The sequence below is a fragment of the Schistocerca cancellata genome, chromosome 1, assembly GCF_023864275.1.
Source record: "Schistocerca cancellata isolate TAMUIC-IGC-003103 chromosome 1, iqSchCanc2.1, whole genome shotgun sequence".
In the NCBI taxonomy this organism is placed as follows: domain Eukaryota; kingdom Metazoa; phylum Arthropoda; class Insecta; order Orthoptera; family Acrididae; genus Schistocerca; species Schistocerca cancellata.
Genome location: NC_064626.1, coordinates 170,398,477 through 170,424,364, shown reverse-complemented (window position 1 = coordinate 170,424,364; position 25,888 = coordinate 170,398,477). Strand labels below are relative to the sequence as shown.

At 43.9% G+C, this 25,888-nt stretch overlaps 1 protein-coding gene across 3 annotated transcripts in view; it reads right to left on the bottom strand.

Moving 5' to 3' along the window:
- The window catches only part of LOC126168082 (trypsin alpha-like), a 166,931-nt gene that overhangs the window by 101,348 nt on the left and 39,695 nt on the right, over positions 1-25,888 (bottom strand). Inside the window, exons 1-7 of one of the 3 annotated variants that reach the window (XM_049920530.1) lie at positions 21,599-21,667; positions 17,274-17,372; positions 12,744-12,883; positions 11,142-11,230; positions 10,615-10,721; positions 10,187-10,380; positions 8,775-8,982 (exon numbers count right to left, since the gene is read on the bottom strand). The exons of 1 other annotated variant lie outside the window; for it this stretch is intronic. In XM_049920530.1, coding sequence (XP_049776487.1) covers positions 8,839-8,982; positions 10,187-10,380; positions 10,615-10,721; positions 11,142-11,230; positions 12,744-12,883; positions 17,274-17,372; positions 21,599-21,647 — 822 coding nt within the window. In that variant the 5' untranslated portion in view covers positions 21,648-21,667 and the 3' untranslated portion in view covers positions 8,775-8,838. Of the gene's footprint in view, positions 1-8,774; positions 8,983-10,186; positions 10,381-10,614; positions 10,722-11,141; positions 11,231-12,743; positions 12,884-17,273; positions 17,373-21,598; positions 21,668-25,888 lie in introns of those variants that run through there. One more of the 3 variants, XM_049920531.1, reaches the window with a different exon arrangement.

Sequence of the window (25,888 nt, the reverse complement as noted above, 5' to 3'; positions counted from 1 at the left end):
AAATATAAAAAGAGTATTTGTATAACACTGCTAAAATAAGTAGAAGTATGCACGTTTGACATTGCATCCGCCATTATCAATATTTTCCCCTAGACTAAATACTGTAACCTTCTCACTTGGCGGCAGCATAAGCCCCTTTTGAATCTCTTTCTCCTGTTCCTTTGACAAGCAATGCTCCCCTCGTTACAGAACACAACACACCTACCACACATAGCATGCGTAATACCTTGCACAACACACTATGACCAAACTTTCTTTCTTTGATGGACAGAAGCGCAAACACTAGTTTTTATACTATGTAATTAGACCATAGCACTGTGGTCCAGTATTCACTTCAATTACCACTTTAAATATCATTCCAATTAAGCCCCTGTAACACGTTAATGCTGCAACCTGCTTATCACTTTTCCTCTCGATACACAACTTATAAAGCTCAAATCGTCCTCAGTGTATGCTTTATAATTTAAATACTTTATGAAGTTAGGGCATCGGTCATCAAAGATCCTGGTTAGCTCACCTGGATATAAATATCCTATGTTGAAAGGATACTTTAAGCTGAAACAATGTCTTCTGTTCTCTCTTGTATCTCGTACCCCATTCCTACGCGTCTGCTCTTCAATGTTTAACATCATAGATGACATCTCGAAGTCATAAGATGTTTAAACTGCAGTGAAATTAATGCAATGACAATCTTGCGGTAATAATCCATCAAATGATTCTAAAAGTACCGTAGGGTGTATGGTATCCTTTGGATCACATGTAGCTAATTCTGTACTGCTAATTTCGTAGTTCTTCTGCATGGATAACCTTAAATGCTCTTATTTCTTCTTGCCTTGCTGCTTCACTATTTTCTGTCAAGAGACTGGATTTTGCTTGCTTATTTCACACCATCTCATCAGAGCCCGTAAGTTCTGATACTTTAGTGTTAATGGCTTTCAAAGACTCATTTTGCTCCTTTCTTCAGTTTTGATTTCGTTCGTGTTTTCATTACTTAAACTACGTATGAATTTAGATATCTCTTCCTTAAATTTAATAAAATGTCCTTGGCATTATTTTATATTTATTGTCAGCCCGCGTCAACTATACAGGGTGAGTCACCTAACATTACCGCTGGATATATTTCGTAAACCACATCAAATACTGACGGATCGATTCCACAGACCGAACGTGAGGAGAGGGGCTAGTGTAATTAGTTAATACAAACCATAAAAAAATGCACGGAAGTATGTTTTTAGCACAAACCTACGTTTTTATTTTAAATGGAACCCCGTTAGTTTTGTTAGCACATCTGAACATATAAAATGTTTCATTATAAAATGTTAATTACATCCAGAGATATTGTAACCTAAAGTTGACGCTTGAGTACCACTCCTCCGCTGTTCGATCGTGTGTATCGGAGAGCACCGAATTACGTAGGGATCCAAAGAGAACGGCGATGGACCTTAGGTACAGAAGAGACTGGAACAGCACATTACGTCCACATGCTAACACCTTTTTATTGGTCTTTTTCACTGACGCACATGTACATTTCCATGAGTGGTGAGGTAAACGTACACACGTGGTTTCCGTTTTCAATTACGGAGTGGAATAGAGTGTGTCCCGACATGTCAGGCCAATAGATGTTCAATGTGGTGGCCATCATTTGCTGCACACAATTGCAATCTCTGGCGTAATGAATGTCGTACACGCCGCAGTACATCTGGTATAATGTCGCCGCAGGCTGCCACAATACGTTGTTTCATATCCTCTGGGTTTGTAGGCACATCACGGTACACATTCTCCTTTAACGTACACCACAGAAAGAAGTCCAGAGGTGTAAGATCAGGAGAACGGGCTGGCCAATTTATGCGTCCTCCACGTCCTATGAAACGCCCGTCGAACATCCTGTCAAGGGTCAGCCTAGTGTCAATTGCGGAATGTGCAGGTGCACCATCATGCTGATACCACATACGTCAACGCGTTTCCTGTGGGACATTTTCGAGCAACGTTGGCAGATCATTCTGTATAAACGCGATGTATGTTGCAGCTGTTTGGGCCCCTGCAATGAAGTGAGGACCAATGAGGTGGTCGCCAATGATTCCGCACCATACATTTACAGTCCACGGTCGCTGTCGCTCTACCTGTCTGAGCCAGCGAGGATTGTCCACGGACCAGTAATGCATGTTCCGTAGATTCACTGCCCCGTGGTTTGTGAAACTCGCTTCATCGGTAAACAGGTAGAACTGCAACGCATTCTCTGTTAATGCCCATGGACAGAATTGCACTCGATGATTAAAGTCATCACCATGTAATTGCTTATGTAGCGACACATGAAACGGGTGAAAGCGGTGACGATGCAGTATGCGCATGACACTAGTTTGACTCAGTCCACCGGCTCTCGCAATGTCCCGTGTACTCATGTGTGGGTTCATGGCAACAGCAGCTAACACACCAACTGCACCCGCTTCTCCTGTGACGGGCCTGTTACGGACCCGTTTGCGTGCTACGACCATACTTGTTGCATACAGTAGATGTTTTGCAGTGTGCGGCACGTTGGATGCTCTCTGTCCGGGTACCATTCTGCATACACCCTGCAGGTTTCAGCTGCATTTCGTCGACACTCGCCATAGATGAGTAGCATCTCCGCCTTTTCAGAGTTCGAATACACCATGGTCACAGTTCCTACAACACTACACTATCACAGACGTCTGGTAACACGGTGTACTACAGTTGGTCTGCGTGCGGAGACGAATGCAAAATAACAATAGCAGCACGCGCTACATGCGGACACTGCGACAGCTAGACCAAACCACAACAGTGCACTACAGCCACACTCGTAAACATGGTCGTCATCGTAAACATGTCCCTGCAGATGCTGCTCGCCGACCGTGGCCCGTGTTTGTTACAACACGCAACTGAACGTCGGAGGTTTCAAGCGTCAACTTTAGGTTACAATATCTCCGGATGTAATTAACATTTTAAAATGCAACAAACGGCACTGATTACGTATTTGTTTATATGTTCAGATGTGCTAACAAAACTAATGTGGTTTCATTTAAAAAAACGTAAGTTTGTGTTAAAAAACATACTTCCGTGCGTTTTTGTATGGTTTGTATTAAACAATTACACTAGCCCCTCTCCTCACGTTCGGTCTGTGGAATTGGTTCGCCAGTATTTGATGTGGTTTACGAAATATATCCAGCGGTAACGTTAGGTGATTCACCCTGTATATTGCAACGAATCAAATTTTCCCTTTTATGCGTGAACAGTCTGTTCCAGATGGTCCCACAGATTTTCCATTGTATTTAAATCCGGGGAGTTTGGTAGCTGGGGGAATACTGTAAATTCATCCATATCCTCTTCAAACCACACGTGAACATTGCAAGCTATCTGACGCACTTCATTGCTGTACTGTAGATGTCTTAGTGCCAAGGAAAAACAAACTTAATATAGGAGTGGACAAGTTCCCTAAGGAGAGACGCATACTGTGTTGATCCGTTGTGCCTTCCATAAGGACGAGATAACCCAGAGAATGCCACAAAAAGATTCCTCAGGCCATAATACGTCCCCCTCCAGTCTACACTTGGCTTTCAGACGTTTCACGCTGTAAATGACAACAGACTCTGTTCGATGGAGCATGGGACGTTATTCCTGTGAACAGGCTACTCAATGAATGTCCGTTTGCGCTATTGGCGTGGAAATTACAGCCTTGATAACAGATGAACAGTAGTCAGCATGGGTCCATGAGCCAGGTCTCTGCTGTGGACGCCCATATACAAAAACATTCGCAGAATGGTCGTTGAGGAGACACTGTTGTTAAACTCTTGATCACCTGGTTGGTGAGTTGCTGAACAGTTGCTAGTCTATTGGCGTTATTCAACTCCACAGCCATCATATATAACCCACGAGGCATCTCAGTTGCCGTGGTGCTGGTATGGATAGAGCCATTTTGCCATGCAAGGCATACTTCAACCACGGTGGAGAATGAACAGTTTACAAATTTAGCAGTTTCGGAAATGCTTATTCTCTTGCCCCAAAAGCGAATGATCATGCCCATTTGGACGTCAGATAAATCTCTTCATTGCCGTATTACGACAAAGATTGTACCATTTTCCACATCCACCCAGAAGCTTGATATCCTCCATTGCTGGAGCTACTGTCTGTCATCTGTGAGTGGTAATATTACATTGATACATAACTTAGGCTGTGGTCACATTAATGCGACTGGGCCATGTATTAATCGAGACTAGCGACTCATCATAAATGACTCAGCTTTAATAAGTCGTTAATACTCTTTTCAATTTTAGGTTCTAATTTTTGATAATCAGCACGCAAGCTCTTAAATATACTTTCTATGATTAATAAACCATCTCGCTGATCCCTCTAAAGGGACAATTCCCCTTTTACCACACGCCTCCTCGTTGCAGGAGTCCAGAGATCAGTTGTCAGCAGAACTATGTCACTCCCACCACCTATAGTTTCTGAACAAGCGTGAAGTCATTTGACTCAATACACATGGCGCCGAAATCACTCTTATTACTCTTTCCTCCTTCCTGAATATGGTGTCACATACGTCCATGTCTGTGGCGCTAACACAGTTTGATTGCCCATGTTACCACCTCTAGTCTCACGAGGAATATCAACTATGCCTGGGTAATCTCTGTCCTTCCCCTCCATGTTTATTTACTTACTTTACGACTGTAGTGGCGTATGGTCCATGGAGTATATGCTGCCAGCACGATGTGCCAAGTTCTACTGAAGAACCCACAAACACTTGAACAGCGACCTGGAATCAGCGAGTCTCGGTTTCTGCTGGCCAACGTTGAACGGTGCGAAGTACTGTGTGCACCTGTGGACTGCCACGCTGCCACAAAAGCTGTTGCTGGTGTCTGTATGGCGTGACTTCCCGCTATCACAGCTGCCGTTCACCCACGACGGCACCTGTTAAAATGTATTGCAGCCCTCATACCCGTTGGCTATATACGAGGCTGAACAGAGTTGAGCAGTCCGCCAAGGACTACCAAGTGAGTTCGTCTGCTGTCGCCCGTCTCGTGGATACCACAGACGCACCGTCTGCGGCTCGCCTGTCCTGCTGCCGTCTCCAACTTCTGCAGTGGCTGCTCATGCTGGCTGCTGCCCTCGGAACAGCGATGCCAGTTCCAGACTCCTACTGGAATGCACTGACAGCGCCCACAGTGCATTGAGGCATGCCACATGTTGCAAATTGTCGACCATACTCGCCGCACCACCGAAGAGAACCTATCACTTCTCCTACACTCTCTCAACTAATATCAGCTATCAGATCCTGGCTTAAATGGTTGGCAGTATGTCGGACTTCCTATGTAGGGTTTATGATGGAAGATCTACCAACTGGCCCAGCAGAACCTGAGTGCATGTGGTCAGAGTTATCGACTCAGGGAGACACTGCAGCAGAGGGGCCTGAATAAATTCCTGAACTTTTGCTGTTCTGTAATAGCTAATGAATCCCTGTGTAGGTCGAGATAAAATATGACATTTACTGTTACTAGACAATGTCACGAAATCAGAAACCTCTCACTTCCAAGGAGCAGAAAATCTGTCAATTTTGTAAAATATTCAGCAAATGAATGAACATTTTGACTTATGGCTCTTTTTCTTCTCTTTTGAAGAGACAAGCCTGTGGAATCTTTTTCTAATTTCAAATATAGCAATCCTCCTTCAGCTTATTTAGCAGAAAGTATGCATTCAGTTCCTTTCGACTTGTTGAAGAGTTTAGTTTCCCATGCCATCCTTCGACCGCGTGCGTGTTCCTAAGCCACTACATAAAATCGTTCCAAGTTTAATTGGTAAACTAGAATTTTCAATCCCTTAATTGACTATTAAGTCTGTGAATTTCCTCCGCTGGACATTTCCTCCATTATTCACAAAAAAATGGTTGAGATGGCTCTGAGCACTATGGGACTTCACATGTGAGGTCATCAGTGCCCTAGAACTTAGAACTACTTAAACCTAACTAACCTAAGGACATCAAACACATTCATGCCCCAGGCAGGATTCGAACCTGCGACCGTAGCGGTCGCGCGACTCCAGACTGTAGCGCCTAGAACCGCTCGGCCACTCCAGCCGGCCATTATTCACATGCACCCTTCATCAACACCATTAAGTGGCAGTTGGGCCACTCCAGCACACATGCGGAGACACAGCCGGACTTCGCCCGTATGCCTGTATTCCTCCGTTACTCGCAGTTCTTGTATTTGCTTCTGCAGATTTTGGCCGAAGTGAAACCTGTCCCGTCCATAAGTACACTTCCATTTAACCATTGGATTTCCTGGACATATGATTTACGCAACCGAACAGTAGTATTCTTTTTTCGACAACAGAAACATTATCAATTTTCAATAAAACTACTACCTTCAGTTAATTTCCCTCAAATGTCTTCGCTCAAATTGGAAATTTAAGGTAAGTTCCTATGGGACCAAGCTACTGAGGTCATCGGTCCCTTGGCTCACACACTACTTAACCTAACTTAAACTAACTCACGCTAAGGGCAACACAACCCACGCCCGAGGCAGGACACGAACCTCCGATGAGGGTAGCCGAGCGAATAATAGCTAGGACCTTAGGCCGCGAGGCTACCCAGCGCGGCTGTCTTCGTTCAGTTGAATTTATGAACTAGTGGCAGGGTTCTGGGTTTTCACAGTCTTGGAGTTCTCATAACTTGGCATACTTGCGACCAAATCTAAACTTCTATCATTGAAATCTTGAATTTCCCGTTTAAAATTTGGAAAACAGGCCCTGCCCTTTCTTCGTCGACTATTTCCCTGCAGTTACGCATTCTGTTCCTAATCTGCACATCTGCTTAGTCAGATGTACAAGAGTGTTTCTGTTAAGCCACGATTCTGCCGTTTGCAATTTTTAGACGGTCTCGGCACTTGCTTCGATCGAATTTGTGCACTCCAGTTCGTATACTCATCATGTTTTCTAAGCAACCACTTGTTGTAATAATTTTCATTACTCACAGTGTAAGGAACTTAAGTAGCTTGGGTACTGCCACCACCAACACCCTTCAGTACACGGAACACTTCCACTGCTGATGAACGACTGGCGTACGTCAGCAGTGGGGGACACAGTGGTAGGGAAACCCCAGCTCGGTCGGCGTCTACAACTGCGTCAGAAACGCCACTGTTGGAAAGCCCACGTACCCGTTTGCGGCATGAAAAACGAAAAAACAAGAAATTAACGTCGACTGCCTCTTTCCCTAACTTGTTTGAAAACATTTTATTTAAATTACGGAAACGAAGTTATGTGAATTTCTTTGGTTTCTCTGCTTTCGAACGATGTTTTCGTGAAATACAAACAAAAAAAAATCATGTTTCTTTGCAGAGTGCACTTATAAGATAAGGTGAATTCTGTATACTGTATGCCTTCATAATGTTGTTATTGTTTTAAATAGCGTACCGTTTATTGATGTGTCAGTTGATTATCATGACAATAATTTACGAGGACATGTTGAACAAAAGTCCCACCAAATTTATGTGAAACCTCCTAAAGCTTTTTCAATAGAACAAGTATCATTAATATTCTACATATATATATTCTTCATGTCTGCATACGTATTTGCAGTCTTCTGTCACTAGAGGTATTCGAATTGTAGCGTGTCCTATGGACATACTCATATTTAACTTAGCTATGTTGGTGTGTGAGAAACCGAGTGCTGTAAACGAGTTTCGGAATCGATTATGGAATTTGAAGAGTTCATCTAAACACGAGTCCCCCCCTCCTTTAGCATGACAATGTCAGACCACACACGAGCGCTACATGTGCAACAACCCGTCGCCTTGGGTTCACTGACATCGATCATCCCCCATACACTCTCGACTTGACCCCATCCAATTTTCTTCTCTTTTCAAAACTTGAGGATCACCTCCGATGAATTCAGTTTAATAGCGTTGATTCGATGCAAGAGAAGGTGCAGTTGTGGCTCTACCTACAAAGACAAACATTCGACAGTGGCGGCATCAAGAAACCGGTTTCTAGTTGGGAGGAATTTGTCTATGCTTTGAAATAAATAGGTAGACATTAAGAATGATGATGCAGTATGTTAATAACATTTGTTTTCTTTAAAAGAGTTTTCACATAAAATATTCGCATTTATTACTTTTCAGCACGCCCTTGTAAAACAGATTAAAACTTTCGCTTCAGATTCGTAAATTCAATTTCGTTGCTTCTCTTTCAGTGCCAAGTGCAACATAAATATCAGTCTTTATTATATCCACGCTACACATTGTTGCATTCCGTGGCTGCTATTCGGTTAAGTGTTGTTAATGGAGAACAGGCAGCTTTTAAGAAAGCTTTATCTTATTACCGTAACCGTTTCTGGCTGGCTAACCTTGTGTTACTACAGTATTACGTTCGTCAGCACCCCGTCATTGGCTCCTGCCCTGCATAAGAACGTTTGTTGTGCTGCCACAGCAGAAAACATATGTAGCGTCCGAAAATGGGTATACCTTCCAGAAACCTCTCGTGGCAATGCAATAAAGCTTTTGTAAAGGTTTTTGTTGCTGGCTGCGTTCCCCGCCATTAGTGCATATAAGAAATGTGTTTTAGATGAGTCATGGCAAACTTGTTTTGCAGTGTGAATTGAAAGGAATGGAAACGGGAAGAAAACGCCAGCAGAGAATATTATAATGCGATTTTGCAGTTTCAGTAAAACTGAAGTATGCAAGCTTATTCTGAAACCGGATGTGTTTCCCGGTTTCAGCCAACAACTTAGGAGAATTGTGGATTAAACGGCACACAATAACGAAGAACGCAGATAAATTTTTAGAGTATTTTTATTACTCTAGTCTGAGATCAGTTGACAATTGCAGCACGACGTATTCAGGCGTACTGGTTGACAAAGTCCAAGAAAGCAGACACCCTGGTGAAGACGGAAGGCGCTCCAGCAGAGCCGCAGGGCACGATGCCCCAAGACACGACTCCGATGAGGGCTCCGTCCTGGGCCAGCGGTCCGCCGGAGTCTCCCTGCAGAAAACCAAGCCACGTGGTCAGCACACCCACTCTCGATCTACGACACACACTACGCTCAACAATGAGAGCTAACTTCTTTATTATTAGTTGTTCCACATTTATAGATCTCCGAACGTTCATATGTTGCGGAGAAAGTGAAACTTCATCATTTCAGGCGGTTTGTAAGGCTCCTCTCAAACTGATCATTCGTTTTACCCAGAATTAACACAAAGAAGTCCCTTGTTGAAACTCTAGCATATGCAGACGAAATAGTGAACAAACCCATGTTCTTATTATGGCGCCTGCTAAGGTAGATTAATACTGTGCCACCACCAACTGAATAAGAAATATTAACCATTTTGAGTTTATGTGTATATTTGTAGGCCTGGCAGGCAGGACGGCCATATCGCTAAGGGAATTCACTTACTCCCAGCAGGCATAAAGAACTGATGGTTCAGTGCACGAGCAGGTAAACATACACAACAGAATGGCGACTCCTGTTGACCGCATTCCATCATTGCTGCCAACACCGTCGTTAACCGCTCTTGTTTGTTACGCCGGAAAGCACTACAGTTTCACCTGCTCGTGGTCCTTTTTTGCATATGAGTCGATCGATCACATACGATTTGATTACACAAACATATATTATTCGAAGAGCAAATGGTTCAGATGGCTCTGAGCACTATGGGACTTAACTTCTAAGGTCATCAGTCCCCTAGAACTTAAAACTACTTAAACCTAACTAACCTAAGGACATCACACACTTCCATGCCCGAGGCAGGATTCGAACCTGCGACCGTAGCGGCTGCGCGGTTCCAGACTGTAGCGCCTTTAACCGCTTGGCCACCACGGCCGGCTCGAAGAGCATGAATTACCCTAATGAACTGACGTATCGGATGCTACAAACGGACAATAGTGCACCAAAAAACGTACATTCTCAGGCACACGGAACAGAAAACGGCACGCTCGGCCAAGTAACTAATATTTGATTTTCTAATCTACAAAGTACACGTGATACAAACAGAATAACGTGACACGGCATAAATTATCCTACGCAACTGACGTATCAGATATTTCTAACGATGTTGTAAAAACCTATTTTTACAACATCGTTAGAAATATCTGATACGTCAGGCACGTATAATGCTAATGTAACGCGAAAGGGTTAATACGCTTAGCTCACCACCATTCATGTGACTACCAGTGGTCTGCTACGTACCGAGCAGGCGGAGATGCCGTCGTTGACGGGACCGGTGCAGATGTTCTCATCGTTGAGCGGGCTGTTGCCCAGCAGCTGCGCGCACTCGGTGTTGCTGATGATGCTGACGTCGACCCACTGCAGGATGTCGGGGTAGTTGGGTATGATACCCGTGCTGACGCTGCCCCAGCCGGACAGAGTCGCCGTCGAACCAGCTGTAAAAAACAATAGCCGTAAACCCTCCTGTAGTGCGCCACGTGATCGCATGACGGGTTTCCGTATAGTCTAATCAGCTTTAACAGAAGAGGACGAAAAATTCTGATTCCTGTTGATGGTTACTAATTCATGAGAAGAAGTAACGAAAAAAGGAGTAAAATAATCACGAATTTCGAGCGTCCACACATTTTTTTTATAAATAGCCATCATGCCGGAAGAGGTGATTGACTTACCACTGGGGACGGCTCCAGCGGTGGGCAGCGAGATGGCCTGTACGTTGCCGCTCAGAGAAAAGCTGGACTGCAGCAGGAAGACGGCGATGTCGTTGATGGCGACATTACTGTAGAACAAACGACAAATTAAATTAAACACCCATCGTCAGTTGAAAAACCATTATTGCAGGCATATATGCAGTACATATATCATATTGGTAAGTAACTAATGGTCATACAGTGTACCAGAAGCAGAGTCCTGTAACCTGAAAGACAGAGCGATAATCTCGACATTCGTTGTTAACGATTGTTAGAAGACTAAATGATTGGGAACTCGCCGGCGGCACCGGAGAATAAAACTCTACGGAAGAATGAAAACCGTTTGCAAACTCCACACATGGATACCTCTGAGTAATCAGAACCAACTCTTTACTATAACTCTTAGGCACATTCTCAAGAACAGTACCGCCAAGAATAACAGGCTATAACGTAACCATTTCACAAAAGTTTAGACCACACTTAATATAGAATTTGTGTGTGACACTTACTCAACGTCCGAGTAGTCTGGGTGCACTACCTGCTGGGATACGCGCGCCCTCTGGCCGTCGGAGTTCAGTGAGTTGATACCAGCCACTGCCTGAAACACACGACAGAAGACAACGCAGTCAGAGAGAGTTATTTCCGTTTCTTCGCACAGTGTTAGCTGTCAGGGCATTCGAACGTACTAGGGGACTAGAGTTATGTTATACTATCTAATACATATCTACCCTCTCAGGAACTGTATGCAATTATTCGACGCAACAATTGGACAGATGACTTACCGACGCATACAGTGGTCTCATTCACATGGAGTATGACTCAGCACAATTGAGAAGACAATGTGGACATTCTGTGTTGCTTAATATGAGACCATAAAATTTGTTGTGTAGCTAAAGACGTAAAGCAAGTTTCTCCATTCCCAGTAGGCAATACAGAAATGATTCCAACAGTTGTCAGTGAAGGGTGAAGCACACTTAGATGACAAAAGTCATTGTATACCGATATGCACACATGTACTATCGCTTACACGGTCTGATTTATACTCATGTGATCCATGTGAAAAGATTTCCGACGCGTTTAGGGCCACACGATTGGAATTAAAAGACTTTAAACGTGGAATCGTATATGGAGTTAGACACATGGGACGTTCCACTTCGGAAATCGTTAGGGAATTCAATATTCCCAGATACACAAGGTCAATTTCTAACAATACCTCTCACTAACGACCGAGACCTCCGGTGTCTTCCTAGAGTTGCAGTGCTAGCAGACAAGTAACACAGTGCGAAATAATCGCAGAATTCAATGTGGCGTGTATCCGTTAACGGGGCAATGCAAGAAGCGTCTTTGCTAACAGCACGCTATCGCCCACAGCGCCTCTCCTGGGCGCATGGGGCCTAGACGACCGAAAAACTATGGCCTGGGCAGATCAGTTAGTAAGTGGGATGGTAGGTCACGCGTGTGGCGAAGAACCACCAAGCCATGGACCCAAGTTGTTAATAAGACACTGGAAAAACTGCTGGTGGCTCCATAATGGTGTTGCCTGTGTTTACACCGAATGGCCTGGGTTCTCTAACCAATTCAGCCGATCATTGACGGAAAATTGTTATGTTCGGCTACATGGAGATCACTTGCAGCCATTCATGGATTTCATCTTTCCAAACAACGATATGAGCTGTCACTCGGCCGCAGTTGTTCGTTTGGACAACTGGAGCGAACGATATGGCGAACCACATTGCCTGATATGAATCCCATCGAACATTTATGGAACATAATCGAGAATTCAGTTCGTGCTCAAAGTCCGACATCGGCAACGCTTTCGCCGTTATGGAGTCGTGTAGATTCGGCATGAGAGAGTGTTTCTGCAGGGACTCCCAGGGACTTGCTGAGTCCATGCCACGTTCAGTTGCGGCACTACGCCTGGCAAAAGGAAGCTCGACGCGGTATTATAAGCTATCCCATAATTTTTATCACCTCATTGTTTGTACTAACATCCTTCATCGTGGCAGTACAATATACCGAGGTTGGCTGCAGTTACTTAACTACATTAACGATAACTTCATCATAAATTACTGCCTTCCGTTTTGATAAGCGTTAGGCAGCCTTCTACTCACCTCGTAGTGTCCGATGTAGGCGGGGTCGGCGCAGTGGCCTGCGGTGACGACGGTGCTGGCGCTCACGATGGAGCCGCCACACATGTGGGACGCCAGCCCCAGCTGCACCCACTGCAGGGACACCTGGTACGGGAACTGGCCTGCACACACAGAACACCGGCTCAGCGCGTCTACCAGTACCAGGAAGCAACGTCAACAATATCGGCAATAAAAGATTAGTATGAAAATCTTGCAGCTCTCGAAGAATCAAATTACAATAAAATCCAGACCATTAGCTGCTTACAGACGTTGATAAATATCAACGGGGCAGTTGAAAACGTGTTCCCCGACCGGGACTCGAACCCGGGATCTACTTCTTACATGGTAGATCCTCTATCCGGCTGAGCCACCGAAGACACAGGGGATAGCGCTACTGCAGGGCCTTATCTCTGGCACGCTCCCCATGAGACCCACACTTCCATCTTACTGTCCACACACTACGTTTATAGTTCCCCTGCCCACTATACTCATTACTCACGGCAGTCGATCTTCCGATTCCCGTACGAATTTGAGCTATGTGAGTGCATCCGCACTGAAGAAGAACGTTGGTCGATAAGCGTTATCTATGTGAAGATGGCATCTGTTTTGGGACATGTATCTACTGATAAGTACATGTATGTACTTACAAGCATTATGTACTGTTTCTGTACGGGCGCAGCTGCCATGAGAGGTAGAAGCTTGACTGTATGTGGTTGTATTTTATATTATGAATATCATAGTAACGAGCACTTCGTTACAAAAGACTAAACTTGTATACAAATGTAGGAGCCAATGCTTAAACTACGACTTCTCTTACAAGATAGGTTAAGGAGAGGCACACCTACGTTTATGGCATTTGTAGACGTGAAGAAAGCTTCCCGAGATATTGACTCGAATACTTTATTTGCAATTCTGAATGTATCAGGGGTAAAATACTGTGAGTGAAAGGATACTTACAATTTGTAAATAAACCAGACAGCAGTTGTAAAAGTCGAGGGACATGAAATGGAAGCAATGGTTGAGAAGGCAGTCAGACAGTGCTGTAGTCTGTCCTCGGTGTTACTCAGTCTGTATATTGAGCAGCCAGTGAAGAAAGGAAAAATTTTATAGAGAAATTAAAGTTCAGGGAGAAGAAATATTAAGTTTGAGGTCTTTCTATGACATGGCCATTCTGTCAGAGACTGCAAAGGACTTGAAAGAGCAGTTGACTGGAATGGACAGTGACTTGAAAGAAGGATTTAATATGAATACAAACAAAAACAAGACAAAGGTAATGGAATGTAGTCGAATTAAATCAAGTGATGCTGAGAGAATAACGTTACGAAACGAGATACTAAAGGTAGTAGGTGGGATCTGCTATTTGGGCAGCAAAATAGCCGAAGATAGCCTTGCTACAGAGGTTCGCAGGAGAGCTTCTGTAAAGTCTGGAAAGTAGGAGACGAGGTACTGGCAGAAGTAAAGCTGTGAGGAAAGGGCGTGGGTCGTGCTTGGGTAGCTCAGTTGGTAGACCACTTGCCCGCGAAAGGCAAAGGTCCCGAGTTCGAGTCTCGGTCCAGCACACAGTTATAATCTGCCTGGAAGTTACATATCATGCACACTCCGCTGCAGAGTGAAAATCTCATTCTGAAAAGAAGTTTGTTACCATCGAATATAGATTTGCGTGTTAGGAAGTCTTTCCAGGAGGTATTTGTCTGAAGTGCAGACATAAATGAAAGTGAAACATGAACGATAAACAGTTTAGACGAGAAGAGAATAGAGGTTTTTAAAATGTGGCGCTATAGCAGAATGTTGAAGATTAGATGAGTAGATAGGGCAAACAATATGGAGGTACTGAATAGAACTGGGTTGACAAGTCGCACAATCTGACTAAAAGAAGGGACTGGTCAATAGGGCACATTCTGAGATATCAACAAGGAATCATCAATTTAGTATTGAATGATGATGATGACGATCATGTTTGGTTTGTGGGGCGCTCAACTGCGCGGTTATCAGCGCCCGTAAAAATTCTCAATATGTGCTCAGTCCAATCTCGCTACTATTTTGAATAATGATGAAATTATGAGGACAACACAAACAGCCACTCATCTCGTTAGTATTGGAGGGAAGTATGTGTGTGTGTGTTGATGGTAAGGGGGGGGGGGGATGGATACAGTAGCATGGAGAGCTGCATCACACCAGTCTTCGGACTGAAGATGTAATAGCAATATTCACAAAAGCTTGATCTCCAGTAAAGCAGAGGTGGAGGTATTTTCTCACGACAGAAAGTAACATTGTAGAGCTAATCATATGGTGCTAGCAACAGTCAACATCGATGCACTGAGTGGTTTTCACGTAGTCCTATATATAGATAACTGTGTCATACAGGAGACGAGTGTATAGCAATGTGATATGAGCTCAACGGGCACGTCACGTAAACGTATCTTACAGTGCAGACTGCATTCAACCGACTGGACTGGGCTGAACGGGAAATGAGAAGGTTTTCCACAGAACTGATGGGGAAAGACACAAGTGAAAAATACTAGCTACAAGAAGGGACACGGTGACAGAACGTGTGTTACGACAGCACGAAATATCTTCTATGGCCAAAACTGTTTGGGGAAACGGAGACAGGAACATATCCATCATATAAACTAGGACACTGTGTCTGAGTGCTACTCTTAGACGAGGAGGTTGGCGCGCCTGAGGACGTCCTAAGGGGACAGATCAGGCAACCCAGTAAACAGACGAGAAAAAGAAAATGCTGCATATCACGAGTGACTGTCCACGTGCAAAAGTACACTCCTGGAAATTGAAATAAGAACACCGTGAATTCATTGTCCCAGGAAGGGGAAACTTTATTGACACATTCCTGGGGTCAGTTACATCACATGATCACACTGACAGAACCACAGGCACATAGACACAGGCAACAGAGCATGCACAATGTCGGCACTAGTACAGTGTATATCCACCTTTCGCAGCAATGCAGGCTGCTATTCTCCCATGGAGACGATCGTAGAGATGCTGGATGTAGTCCTGTGGAACGGCTTGCCATGCCATTTCCACCTGGCGCCTCAGTTGGACCAGCGTTCGTGCTGGACGTGCAGACCGCGTGAGACGACGCTTCATCCAGTCCCAAACATGCTCAATGGGGGACAGATCCGGAGATCTTGCTGGCCAGGGTAGTTGACTTACACCTTCTAGAGCACGTTGGGTGGCACGGGATACATGCGGACGTGCATTGTCCTGTTGGAACAGCAAGTTCCCTTGCCGGTCTAGGAGTGGTAGAACGATGGGTTCGATGACGGCTTGGATGTACCGTGCACTATTCAGTGTCCCCTCGACGATCACCAGTGGTGTACGGCCAGTGTAGGAGATCGCTCCCCACACCATGATGCCGGGTGTTCGCCCTGTGTGCCTCGGTCGTATGCACTCCTGATTGTGGCGCTCACCTGCACGGCGCCAAACACGCATACGACCATCATTGGCACCAAGGCAGAAGCGACTCTCATCGCTGAAGACGACACGTCTCCATTCCTCCCTCCATTCACGCCTGTCGCGACACCACTGGAGGCGGGCTGCACGATGTTGGGGCGTGAGCGGAAGACGGCCTAACGGTGTGCGGGACCATAGCTCAGCTTCGTGGAGACGGTTGCGAATGGTCCTCGCCGATACCCCAGGAGCAACAGTGTCCCTAATTTGCTGGGAGGTGGCGGTGCGGTCCCCTACGGCACTGCGTAGGATCCTACGGTCTTGGCGTGCATCCGTGCGTCGCTGCGGTCCGGTCCAGGTCGACGGGCACGTGCACCTTCCGCCGACCACTGGCGACAACATCGATGTACTGTGGAGACCTCACGCCCCACGTGTTGAGCAATTCGGCGGTACGTCCACCCGGCATCCCGCATGCCCACTATACGCCCTCGCTCAAAGTCCGTCAACTGCACATACGGTTCACGTCCACGCTGTCGCGGCATGCTACCAGTGTTAAAGACTGCGATGGAGCTCCGTATGCCACGGCAAACTGGCTGACACTGACGGCGGCGGTGCACAAATGCTGCGCAGCTAGCGCCATTCGACGGCCAACACCGCGGTTCCTGGTGTGTCCGCTGTGCCGTGCGTGTGATCATTGCTTGTACAGCCCTCTCGCAGTGTCTGGAGCAAGTATGGTGGGTCTGACACACCGGTGTCAATGTGTTCTTTTTTCCATTTCCAGGAGTGTATATTACATGTGTTGGACGTGATGGCTGACAGAAGGGTACCTTTGGGAGAAGGAAAGAAAGAAGACTGGAGTTGAAGGTCTCATCCACATTAAGATCATTGGAGACGGACAACAGGCTCGGAATTTATCAAGGATGGGGAAGTAAATCGGATGTTCCTTTTCAAAGGAGCATTTCCAGAAGGGAAGTAGAGAAATCGCGGAAAGCCTAAATCTGGACAACTGGACGTAGAGGTGCGACCAGTGTGCCACCAAATGCGCCACATCGCTCGCTGGTATTTATGGAGTACGCATCACGACGTGAGGGAGCGACTTACCCAGGGAGGCATCTGAGCCACCGGTGATGCGACCGTGCTGCCGGCCAAACTTCCTGCGGGGTCCGCTGTGTGGAATACGGCGGACTGGCAGCTCAGCAGCTGAAACAGAATTAAATCCACTCTCAGTGACCTGTGGGCATCGACCAACTCTCATGAATAAATTCAAATAAGTATAAACGCTCTTCAAGTTGGAAATGTGCGTTACACCTAATTCTATCACTTTAACACTACAGAAGCCTTATCGTAAATCGAGAATTGTGTGGTATTTTCCTTGCTTGCTGGTACATAGCCAGAAATAAATAAATAACATGATGTTTCCTTCGTCGTTCATTACATACTTTTTATCGATTTTAATATTTCATAGTTCTTACAACAAATATAAAAATTTTAAGGAATATTATAAATACGTCCGTCTTGTTTTTTCTCATTTTCTCCGGTTTTGTTTTCGAATTAATTTAAATTCAATCAAATAAATATTATAATTACTTAATCTACAATATTATTTCCTTTGTGGAAAAGAAAATCAAGAAAACAATTCGAAAGGAATTTAGTTTGCTTAACTAACATCAATACAACCGGCGACAGATTCGCTCCGAATGGAAGGTTACGTATTCTGCTATGACTAAAATACCAAATGTCTCTGGATAACAGTACTGCACCGTCGAAAGAGATCGCGTTTCCTCAACGTCATCAAATCAGCATTTCACCTACTTGTCACACTTTGCGACACTGTGTAGATCGTACGGCTAAAGTCTAAATCTACATCTACATCCATACTCCGCAAGCCACCTGACGGTGTGTGGCGGAGGGTACCTTGAGTACCTCTATCGGTTCTCCCTTCTATTCCAGTCTCGTATTGTTCGTGGAAAGAAGGGCTGTCGGTATGCCTCTGTGTGGGCTCTAATCTCTCTGATTTTATCCTCATGGTCTCTTCGCGAGATATACGTAGGAGGGAGCAATATACTGCTTGACTCTTCGGTGAAGGTATGTTCTCGAAACTTTGACAAAAGCCCGTACCGAGCTACTGAGCGTCTCTCCTGCAGAGTCTTCCACTGGAGTTTATCTATCATCTCCGTAACGCTTTCGCGATTACTAAATGATCCTGTAACGAAGCGCGCTGCTCTCCGTTGGATCTTCTCTATATCTTCTATCAACCCTATCTGGTTCGGATCTCAAACTGCTGAGCAGTATTCAAGCAGTGGGCGAACAAGCGTACTGTAAACTACTTCCTTTGTTATCGGATTGCATTTCCTTAGGATTCTTCCAATGAATCTCAGTCTGGCATCTGCTTTACCGACGATCAACTTCATATGATCATTCCATTTTAAATCACTCCTAATGCGTACTCCCAGATAATTTATGGTATTAACTGCTTCCAGTTGCTGACCTGCTATTTTGTAGCTAAATGATAAAGGATCTATCTTTCTGTGTATTCGCAGCACATTACACTTGTCTACATTGAGATTCAATTGCCATTCCCTGCACCATGCGTCAATTCGCTGCAGATCCTCCTGCATTTCCGTACAATTTTCCATTGTTACAACCTCTCGATATACCACAGCATCATCTGCAAAAAGCCTCAGTGAACTTCCGATGTCATCCACAAGATCATTTATGTATATTGTGAATAGCAACGGTCCTATGACACTCCCCTGCGGCACACCTGAAATCACTCTTACTTCGGAAGAGTTCTCTACATTGAGAATGACATGCTGCATCCGGTTATCTAGGAACTCCTCAATCCAATCACACAATTGGTCTGATAGTCCATATGCTCTTACTTTGTTCATTGAAAGACTGTGGGGAACTGTATCGAACGCCTTGCGGAAGTCAAGAAACACGGCATCTACCTGTGAACCCGTGTCTATGGCCCTCTGAGTCTCGTGGACGAATAGCGCGAGCTGGGTTTCACATGACCGTCTTTTTCGAAACCCATGCTGATTCCTACAGAGTAGATTTCTAGTCTCCAGAAAAGTCATTATACTCGAACACAATACGTGTTCCAAAATTCTACAACTGATCGACGTTAGAGATATAGGTCTATAGCTCTGCACATCTGTTCGACGTCCCTTCTTGAAAACGGGGATGACCTGTGCCCTTTTCCAATCTTTTGGAACGCTACGCTCTTCTAGAGATCTACGGTACACCGCTGCAAGAAGGGGGGCAAGTTCCTTCGCGTACTCTGTGTAAAATTGAACTGGTATCCCATCAGGTCCAGAGGCCTTTCCTCTTTTGAGCGATTTTAATTGTTTCTCTATCCCTCTGTCGTCTATTTCGATATCTACCATTTTGTCATCTGTGCGACAATCTAGAGAAGGAACTACAGTGCAATCTTCCTCTGTGAAACAACTTTGGAAAAAGACATTTAGTATTTCGGCCTTTAGTCTGTCATCCTCTGTTTCAGTACCATTTTGGTCACAGAGTGTCTGGACATTTTGTTTTGCTCCACCTACCGCTTTGACATCAGACCAAAATTTCTTAGGATTTTCTGCCAAGTCAGTACATAGAACTTTACTTTCGAATTCATTGAACGCCTCTCGCATAGCCCTCCTCACACTACATTTCGCTTCGCGTAATTTTTGTTTGTCTGCAAGGCTTTGGCTATGTTTATGTTTGCTGTGAAGTTCCCTTTGCTTCCGCAGCAGTTTTCTAACTCGGTTGTTGTACCACGGTGGCTCTTTTCCATCTCTTACGATCTTGCTTGGCACATACTCATCTAACGCATTATGTACGACGATTTTGAACTTTGTCCACTGATCCTCAACACTGTCTGTACTTGAGACAAAACTTTTGTGTTGAGCCAACAGGTACTCTGAAATCTGCTTTTTGTCACTTTTTCTAAACAGAAAAATCTTCCTATCCTTTTTAATATTCCTATTTACGGCTGAAATCATCGATGCCGTAACCGCTTTATGATCGCTGATTCCCTGTTCTGCGTTAACTTTTTCAAATAGTTCGGGTCTGTTTGTCACCAGAAGGTCTAATATGTTATCGCCACGAGTCGGTTCTCTGTTAAACTGCTCAAGGTAGTTTTCAGAAAAAGCACTTAAAAAAATTTCACTGGATTGTTTGTCCCTGCCACCCGTTATGAACGTCTGAGTCTCCCAGTCTATATCCGGCAAATTAAAATCTCCACCCAGAACTATAACATGGTGGGGAAATCTACTCGAAATATTTTCCAAATTATCCTTCAGGTGCTCAGCCACAACAGCTGCTGAGCCTGGGGGCCTATAGAGACATCCAATTACCATGTCTGAGCCTGCTTTAACCGTGACCTTCACCCAAACCATTTCACATTTCGGATCTCCGTCAATTTCCTTCGATACTATTGCACTTCTTATCGCTATAAACACGCCTCCCCCTTCACTGTCCAGCCTGTCTCTGCGGTATACATTCCAATCTGAGTTTAGGATTTCATTACTCAATTCGATAAGTGTCCCGTACACCACTGCTGTAGAGTAAATGGTGTTACACTGCTTGACAAATCTCAGATCACTCCACAAAGGAATCTACTCTTCATTCGCTGCCGAGCCATCAGTTTGGCCAGGTGAGAATACCGTCTCACTATTCATATCAACATTTCTTCGCCAAAGTTGTCTAAAATTTTTGTGGATTACTGTAGCTGATGTACTGCCCGACTGAATTGTTCTTTGAATGTAACTGTCGACACTAAGTGTCGCACAAGTACATACTAAATGACGCTGGGACTACCACCAGGTGTGTGGTCACTGCCGCAGGGATCTTCTGTCGCAGCAGTTATTAGCTTTAAAAGAAGTTTCTTCGTTTGGCACCACTAAGAACACTCTCATTGGGATACCGTCCCACTGAACTTCTCATCTTCTGCTAAAAGCTAGAATTGGACCACATGGGTACTGTCGTTCTGCTTATGAAGTGTCAAGTAATCAGTGTGTAATAATTGTTCAATTCGTTAATTATGATCAAAATGTGAAACATTTCGAGGTGGGATTAACTTCCCAATGTGTTACATAAATGCGGTATGTAAGTCTTTGAGAAGACCGTTGACGTCCACTACGCTGAAAACTTTATAATGCGTTTACTGCTCAAATATAACCTGAACACATCTTATCCTAGAACATTAAAGTACGTAGATTATCCTCTTTAAAAAAAAGTAGGAAAAAAAGGAGAACAGAATACAGTAAAGGAAAACTTAGGTCCTATACTGCGAAAACACTACTTCGGTTATTTCACCACTTCCCTACGTTAGCTAGAGACACAGACAAAACAACAGAAGCTGTAGGAATGGCTGCCTGCCCTGACATCGTACAACAGAGACAAAAATATCTCCTGCTGCGACAACCACTCACCCAACACGCAGGCAGCGAGCGCCAGCACCAGAACGGCCTGCCTCATCATGTTCAACTGTTGGTGTCTGGAGAGGAGATGCCCCGTAGCGCGACCATACGACCTTATATAGCGATCCGCTAAGTGCCAGGGGCCGAGATTTAGACTTTTGATCCAGGGATGGCGAAATTCAGGAAACTGAAATACTTGACAGCGTGACGCAGGGCTTAGATTACAGGTGGCAACTTGGCGATCTCGGTAAGTATCGCACACACATTCATATCAGTATCGGCTCCCCTCTAACGCAATAGCCGTGGATGAACTGATCATAAGGTTTCTGCTGCTGATGTAATGAATGATATGAAGATATACATTTATTAACCCTGCAAGTGAAAAGGAACGAGGTGTTGTGAACGGACAGAAGTGGATAGCGTAACAATGAATGAAAAAAATTATCTAGAATTAGACTGAGGTGTGCCTCCAAATGTTGTAAACAACTGCGATAAAAAAACGTACAAAGCACAGGGAATTAGTGTAGCTAAAGATTAAATCTTTCGTGAAATGTTTCCACTAATTGAAGCGAATAATAGAAAACCGTTGGATAACACTGACCTCGATCAGTATCATAGATAACAACAAGGAAACAAATTTATTTATACGATACTGAAGTGCCCGTGTTGTTCTGAATTACGATGAGAAGTTCCTTTGGACATGCACTCATTTCCGAAGCAACAGGTGCTGCAGTAATTACATTCTTCAGGAAACACATTAAATGCATTCGTAGTTGCGAATATGGACAACCATCAGCTGTAGAATGCCGGCCGGTGTGGCCGTGCGGTTCTAGGCGCTACAGTCTGTGACCGAGTGACCGCTACGGTCGCAGGTTCGAATCCTGCCTGGGGCATGGATGTGTGTGATGTCCTTAGGTTAGCTAGGATTAATTAGTCCTAAGTTCTAGGCGACTGATGACCTCAAAAGTTAAGTCGCATAGTGCTCAGAGCCATTTGAACCTTTTGAAGCTGTAGAATGGACTGACAACAATCAAAATTTGTGCTGGAAAGGGACACGAAAATGGATTTCCCGCTTATAGCTAGCGGTCACCTTACCATTAGGCCTGTACGGGAATATACATGAGTCCAGGTTGTAGATTCATGGCAGACGAATGGAATTTTTTGTCTGCCCGTGAGTCGTGCACGTATAGCCAAATGGTGAGGTGACAGCTCGCGATGAGCGGGAAATCGGAGTTCGAGGTCCGGTTAGCAACAAATATTCACTGTCGGCATTTCATTATACATCTGATGGTTGTCCATATTCGGAATTGTGGATACACTGACATTGAGTTTATTTACGTTGTGAAACAGATTGTTATTTGGATAACATGGGAAAAGGTCATGCAGCAAATTAAATTTGGAAACTTGATATAAACCACCTGTAAACAGCCAATGTTGAAGACGATTTATGTTATTATTTGTCGGAATCCGAAATAGACAAAAATTTAAACCTTTCGTAAAACAAAGTTCCCGTATCGAGCTCTTCAGATCGACTAATATTTACTGTTGAGTACCGGTATATAAAATAAGAAAATGGTACATAGTGAGAGACGTACATATCGTGTCCGTACAGGAAAAGAAATACAGAAAAAGAAATACAGAAAAAAATTAACTGGAAAATATATACTAAAAATATGAAAAAATATGATTCCAAAGCTATTTCTCTATTTCACTCCGTCTAAACGAGAATCACTGGAAACTGAAGAGAAGTTAGAGAAATCGGAATAGGTTCTTCCACAGTAAAACAGGAGGTCGGGAAAGAAATAGGGAAAACAAGGGCTATCCCTTTCCGTACGCGTATGAAAGTTGGAAAGTGACGGTAAAAGTTGGTGCTCCTCACATTCAGAATTTCAGTCCCAACCATTGACGCAGAATAGACCGAAATGGGGAGTGAAAACTCTCAGACGCAAAAATGTTCAATTGATTTTCACAAGGCGCACTCGATAATCAAGCGATAACCGTTCTGAAATGTGGGGTAACTATCTTAGAGGTTACCGAACATTCATTCTCCGTGTCCAGTAGTCTTTATGTGCCTGATATTTTTTTCAATGGCACCAAAAGCCTTATCACTACTTGGCATCAGCATTCGCGATCTTCTGCAAGCTCGTTTCATGTATACGCATTAATATTGATGATCTGTATCTGAAGCTTACTATCCCCGTTGTATCATCTCACAGGATTATCATGGGGTCCTGAATACAGGTACATTTCACTGTAATACATGTGACAAGAAAGCGTGCTGTCACTCGTACGGCAACACAGGCCTCAAAAAGCTCAATCAATGTCCAAAAACACTGACTTCATTTCTGTCAGTTTCCGCTCCTTATCGGATATTCTTGGATATTTGTGTGATGGGCCTTGCAACAGATTGGCGGCAAAACACATAGTTTACATATGCTGGAGTAGAAAATGAACGAAATGTTTGGGTCGTGAACGCTTAGATCTAACGAACTCCTTACAGGGTTGTCCTGAGTGCAACGCTGGTCACGAACCATTAAATCGAGAAAAATTGCACCCTGGAAGCAAAAGTTTCCTATCAAGCGTCTCTGTTCAGCCTACAGGAGTCAGCCCTATAACTAAAAAAGCGCTTCACTTGTAAATTCTTTTTCACTGTATTTTAGTACAATTATCTTTACTTCGAAACAAGCTAACGAGAATCAAACTCCCAGTAAAATGACTACGTTGTCTGATCATGACACTGGATAGCTCCCAGGGTGGTGGTCTCGAAAATATTCTGCTCCCTGGCTAAGGTTGTTAAATTCTATCCGCAGAGTTCCTTAAGATAAAAATGTTGACAGACATTTGTACGACATTCATGACTTTTTCTGGCAGCGAGCTATCAGTCACGGCCATGATGCTGTAACAGCGACACCTTTAAATAGAACATTCAACTATTATCATAACATCCATTTTATTACTATAGGTTAAAATATTCTTTAGGGCAGACATTCCCACTGTCGCTGGTGCGCTTAGTGTAGATTTTGTAAACGGTAATGAAGCATCAGGAACTTTACGGTACGTGATAAGATCGATCGATGGATATCAGTCGAAACATCGTAACGTGACCTTCTTTCCACGTATTTCGCAGCAAATGTGTTTATTTATTTATCTTTCAGGATCAGGAGAGCCAGAGTTACTTGGTTACAAAATGCGTCGTTACATTACAGATTGCAGATTAGAAAATTTGTAATCGAAAGAATTAAAAAACACAAGAAAGTGAATTATACAGTGTAGGCTTTCACAGCCAGTATTAACTTCAATTACCGGTCTGAAAGACCGCGGTGACAGAGTATACGAGTAAATGAAACACTACAGAGAAAACTTCTCAACTACTGTGGGCAACTCTTGTATAGAATAAAATGAGTGCGCCACAAGGATACTTTTCAACTTGGATTTAAATACTTCGGGTTTAGTATTACTTTTTTTAATTCCGCTGGAAATCTGTTGGAAATGATACATGCTGAATAGGCATACCTTTTTGTACATACCTCAAGGAAGTATTATCCAAGTGAAGTTAGTTTTTCCGTCTAGTGATCACTATATGAAGTGTTTGAGTTGCTTCTGAATGAGACAATAATGTCAACAATAAATCTTATGATGTAATATGTCTACAGTTCAGGAACAAAAAGTTCACGAACTGTCGCAGCCGACCAGTTTGATCGCTCTCTCTTGAGCTGGTAACCTTCTTGGTGATTGCGCAGAGTGCCCCCGAAATACAATATGATACCAGGTAACAGAGTGAAGGTAATGGAAGTAAAGGTGGTTTCGCGTTTGACACAGACTGTGAAGATTAATTTTATAGAGAAGATAGTAGAATTCGGTTTCTGCACAGTATCTTCTATATGATACTCCAAGAAGGATTCCATCTACCCTCAGACTCAAGAATTTAGGACATAATTCATAGACTGACCAAGCTCTAACGTTAAGACTTTTACAAAACTTTTACAAGAGTCACGTGTCACAAACTAGCAACATGGCTACACCAATACAAATACCCTCACAGACACCAAGCACATCGCACAACATCTCAAGTCCTTTTTTGACGTTTGTGTGACCACGGGTACTTTCATACAGACGAATTGTAACGCCGGAAATGCATATCCTCCTATTTCCATCTATTGTACTATTATTTTTTTTCCTTGCTTTGTTACCTCAAGATATGACATTTCTGTCTCTTTGTATATTGTAATTGTTATACTGTTGGTATATATATATATTTATACATTTATGTCGATGTATAATTGGTTTGTTTCGTGAATATTA